Source organism: Portunus trituberculatus, chromosome 13, assembly GCF_017591435.1.
Source record: "Portunus trituberculatus isolate SZX2019 chromosome 13, ASM1759143v1, whole genome shotgun sequence".
In the NCBI taxonomy this organism is placed as follows: Eukaryota; Metazoa; Arthropoda; class Malacostraca; order Decapoda; family Portunidae; genus Portunus; species Portunus trituberculatus.
The window spans coordinates 11,844,959-11,849,958 of record NC_059267.1 but is presented as its reverse complement, the minus strand read 5'-3'; the positions used below and the strand labels follow the sequence as shown (position 1 = coordinate 11,849,958).

The 5,000-nt window shown below is 37.1% G+C and overlaps 1 protein-coding gene across 2 annotated transcripts in view; it reads right to left on the bottom strand.

Annotated features, from left to right (window-relative positions):
* Positions 1–5,000, bottom strand: part of LOC123503245 (flavin-containing monooxygenase FMO GS-OX-like 4) — a 12,197-nt gene that overhangs the window by 6,940 nt on the left and 257 nt on the right. The window contains exon 2 of one of the 2 annotated variants that reach the window (XM_045252811.1): positions 8–205. In XM_045252811.1, the coding sequence (XP_045108746.1) occupies positions 8–205 (198 nt within the window). The remainder of the gene's footprint in view (positions 1–7; positions 206–5,000) is intronic. The other variant, XM_045252812.1, reaches the window with a different exon arrangement.

The following is a 5,000-nucleotide window of genomic DNA, read 5'->3' as shown; positions in this document are numbered from 1 at the left end:
CTAATACCTCAAATTTGTATAAAGACTTGAATGGACTGGAAAACCTCTTTGATCGCTGCCAACGTCCTGGGACAGCCTCCAGGTGCCGCCAAGGTCCAATGACTGTTCCCACACCACGGGTCTCCATCCCTGAACACTTTCCACGTGGCGGGCTGCACACAGGCCCGCAGCCCCTGCCCCTATGATCCCCACCACACGCTCAAACCTGTGTGACCAAAAGAGATAGTTTGCAAATAATCTCCAAACGATGTTTTTTGTCCAGAGAACAGTTCTCGTCATGTCTGCGATAAATTTACTCCTAGTGAGGTTTAATAGCACTAGTTCTTTTCCAGACCAATGTTGGTCTGGATCAGATCAGGGGGTGCCGTGAACTTTCCATTAAAGCTAGTTGTGATCTCACTGAACGTTTCCTTTGTGTCTCAAAACTTAAGGGGGGTAATCTTAGCCTGAAGTCTAAAAATGACTCTCCTCCTCGCAAAACTACATGCACTTACTACATACACTTCCTTAACTCAAAATAAGAAAATGGCGACTCCTACTCAGGCCTCGGAGTCCCCTTGTAGGAGGGACCAGGTCGGACTGCTCTTCAGGTAGCGATCCAAAATGTCTTGACACCTTCCTCAACTTTATCTGCATTAACTTCTGCAACTTTCGCGGTCTCAGATCTAATTTTCAATTTGAAGAACATCACCACTTCTCAGTTAAAACTCCTTTTCCTTACTGAAATACAGCTGTCTGAGGCAACTGACAGTAGCCCCTTTTTTTGCTCCCTCCTACTTTCTCTATCCTCATTTTCGCTGCAAACCTGGATGCTGCCTCTTTGTGCGCAACGACTTAACTTGCTCTCGTGTCCCCTCTCTTGAATCTTCCGAGTTTTCCACCTTCTAGCTTCGACTCAATAGTCAATCTCTTACTAATTTTATTTGTGCTGTCTATTTTTCCCTAACTCCTCTGACTATAGTAAATTCTTTGACTATTTAACATATTCTATCCCATTATCCTTTCGCAGAGATCTGCATCCTTAGAGATTTCAATGTTCAACACCAGCTTTGGCTTTCTTCTCCTTTCACTGACCATCTGGGTGAACTAGTGTTCAACTTTGCTATCCTCTATGACCTAGAACAGGTGTGGGCAAACTATGGCCCACGGCCCGCATGCGGCCCGCCAAAGGAATTCATGGGGTCCGATAAATGTAGTAAATTTGGAAGAGCAAATTAGTAAACAACGCCAAATAGTATTGTAAGCAACGCTAAGGAACGCCAGATCACCAGTAGAGCGACCTTGGCGGAAGCCATACTGGCGATCAGATAGAAGATTGTGAAGTTACAGATGTTTGAGAATCTTCCTATTGAGGACAGATGCAAAAACTTTAAACAACCAAGAGATTAATGCTATAGGACAGCAGTTTGAGAGATTAGAACGGTCGTTTTTATTAGGAACAGGCTGAATGCAGGCAAACTTCCAACAAGAAAGAAAGATATAAGTCAATAGACATAGTTGGAAGAGTTTGGGCAGGCAAGATGCTAGCACGGAAGCACAGTTTTTGAGAACAATAGGAGGGACCCCATCAATTCCACAAGCCCTTTTTTTTTTTTTTTGCGTAAGAGGGAAGACTGCCAAGGCCAACAATATATTAGAAAAGAAAAGCCCACTGGAACTGCAGGTTCCATAAAAGATTCGAAAGAGTCAGCTAAAAGCCAGGGACAAATGTCTTGAAACCTCCCTCTTAAAAGAAGTCAAGTCGTAGTAAGATGGAAATACAGAAGCAGGTAGAGAGTTCAAGAGTTTACCAGTAAAAGGTACGAATGATTGAGAATACTGGTTAACTCTGTATTAGAGGGTTGGAGAGAATAGGGATCAGAGGAAGAAGAATGTCTTGTGCAGTGAGGTCGCAGGAGGAGGGGAGGCATGCAGTTAGCTAGATCAATAGAGCACTTAGCATGGAAATAATGATAAAAGATTGAAAAAGATATAACATTTCGGTGCTGCGAAAGAGGTTGAAGACCGTCAGTCAGAGAAGAGGAGTTGATGAGACGAAAAGGTTTTGATTCCACCCTAATTAATAAAGCTGTATGAGTGGAACATGCGAAGAGTACTCCGTACAAGGTATAGAGTTAGTTGTACAGAGTTAACAGTTGGAGGGGCGAGAGAAACTGGCGAAGACGCCGCAGACCGCCTAACTTCATTAAAAGTTGTTTTAGAAAGAAATGAGATGTGATATTTCCAGTTATGAATTAAGTAAATAACAGACCAAGGATATTCAGTATGGAAAAGTTCTACTCCATCTCCCATCTTATAGATTCCCACTGGTCGTCTTTCACTTTTTCCCATTTCTATGACATGGCTTTTGTCCACATTGAATTCCATCTCCCATTTTTTACTCCATTTCCAGATCTCGTTTAAGTCTTCCTGCAGTATTTCACAATCCTCTTTTTGTTTAATGACTCTGCACAGTTTCGCATCGTCCACAAACAGATTTATGTAGCTGTTCACTCCCTCTGGCATGTCTTTTATATATATGAGAAAAGTATTGGTGCCAATATTGACCCCTGTGGCACTCCGCTGTCTACTGCTCTCCACTTGGACTTCATATCTTTAACTGCCGTTCTTATTTCTCCCCCCCTCAAGTAATTTTCCATCCATCTCAGTGTGCTTTCTTTTAAGCCACCCTTCTCCTCTAACTTCCATAGTAATCTTTCATGTGGCACTTTATCAAACGCCTTTTTTAAATCTAAATAAATACAGTCAATCCATCCCTCTCTCTCTTGTACTCTATCAACTATTCTAGAGTAGAAACTCAATAAATTTGTTACACACGACCGACCTTTTCTAAAACCAAATTGGCTATTTGATAATAATTTGTTGTCTTCAAGAAACTCAGTCCATTGTGTTTTTATTACTCTTTCACACATCTTGCATATTACACTAGTTAGTGATACCGGTCTGTAATTTAAAGGTTCTTCCTTCCTTCCACTCTTAACTCTTATATATGGGAACCACCTCAGCTCTTTTCCATTCTACTGGTACTGTTCCATTTTCTATTGAGCATTTTATGATGTTGTATAATAGGACTTGCTAGTTCTTCTCTACATTCTTTTAATATTCTGCCTGAGACTTCATCCGGTCCCATTGCCTTCTCCTCATCTAATTCTGTCATCAACTTTTTTATTTCAAGCTTGGTTACTTTAATCTCTTTCATATGGACAGTCTCTATTTTCCTGTGGTCTTTCAAATTTGGATTCCTTAGTAAAGACCTCCTGAAATTTACTATTTAACAGTTCTGCCATGTGTGTGCGTGTATGTATGTGTGCAGAATAATGATAATAATAATAATATAGATAAAAATAATAATAATAATAATAATAATAATAATAATAATAATAATAATAATAATGATAGTAATAACAATGAAAATAATAATGATAATAATAATAATAATAATAATAATAATAATAATAATAATAATAATAATAATAATAATAATAATAATAATGATAATAATAATAATAATAATAATAATAATAATAATAATAATAATAATAATAATAATAATAATAGTAATAATAATATAAATAATATGAATATGAATATGAATAATAATAATAATAATAACAATAATAATAATAATAATAATAATAATAATAATAATAATAATAATAATAATAATAATAATAATAATAATAATAATAATAATAATAATAATAATAACAATTATGATGGTAAAAATAATAATAAAAATAATAGTAATAATAAAAATAATAATAATAATAATAATAATAAGAAGAAGAAGAAGAAGAAGAAGAAGAAGAAGAAGAATAAGAAGAATATTAATAATAATAATTTATTAATAATAGTAATGATAATAATAGCAACTTTATTTTACCCAAGAGGGCATAGCAATGCATACATAAGTAAGAATCGGTCCACACACACACACTTGGCTCTGCCTACGCTGACTATGATCACGCCTTATCTACCCTCGATCTCCCCACACTGGCTACCAGACACCAAGCGGCCCTAGTCAAGATGGATAGAGAGAGAGAGAGAGAGGCCTGCTACGCCACTCACGGCTACGACATCTCCTTCTCCCTGACGCGCCCCAGCCAATCCACGCCACACGACATACAAACGTGGTCATGCCACTCAAGGCCCTAAGAACTGCAAGTTCATCATAGTGCTATCCCTTCCATGGTGCGAGCTATAAACAGCTAAGTTAATGTTTTAATCTTAAGTCTCCCTCAATTCCCATATGTACATTTTCAGTATGTATGTACTGCAATTACTAATAAACCGTATTATTATTATTATTATTATTATTATTATTATTATTATTATTATTATTACATACCCACATACACCGACATAGGCATACAAACATTAGTACATTGCACTTAAACCAGTGTACCTAGACACAAACACTAAATACTTGTACAGATTCACAGATGTACACATCCATACACACATACACACACATATAATATACACATAGGTACACAAGGGAAGTGCAACTTACCGGCTTTTATGTGTATCATGTAATGTATGTGTATCATGTAGGGCAGCTCGTCATTCAGGCTGTGCCATCAGTAGGTGAAGCCATTTCTGTCGCATCACACTCTGGGTGTAGGTACTGCTCTATCTAATGGTGGTGACTAGTGTTGCACGATTGTTACCTCCTTCACTTTAAACTAAATACTGAGTGCCTCCTAATGACATCCAGGCATTTGATTTAGAAAAAAAAAAGTGCAGATATGGTGGTAAAAGAAATACAAATCTGAAACCGCATCCATAGAGATTGACTTTTAACATCCGTAAGCATATCCACAACCGCATTTTATGAAAATTGTATAGGCTGTCTTCACACTCCAGGACATCTGACACTAAATTCGATATATCAGTAGGTTAGCAACGCTTGTTCATAGTCTATTAGTAATGGCTTTTATAAATAAATACATATTTTCTACTAAGCATGTAATGACTTGTCCTCTGAACCATCTAAAGTG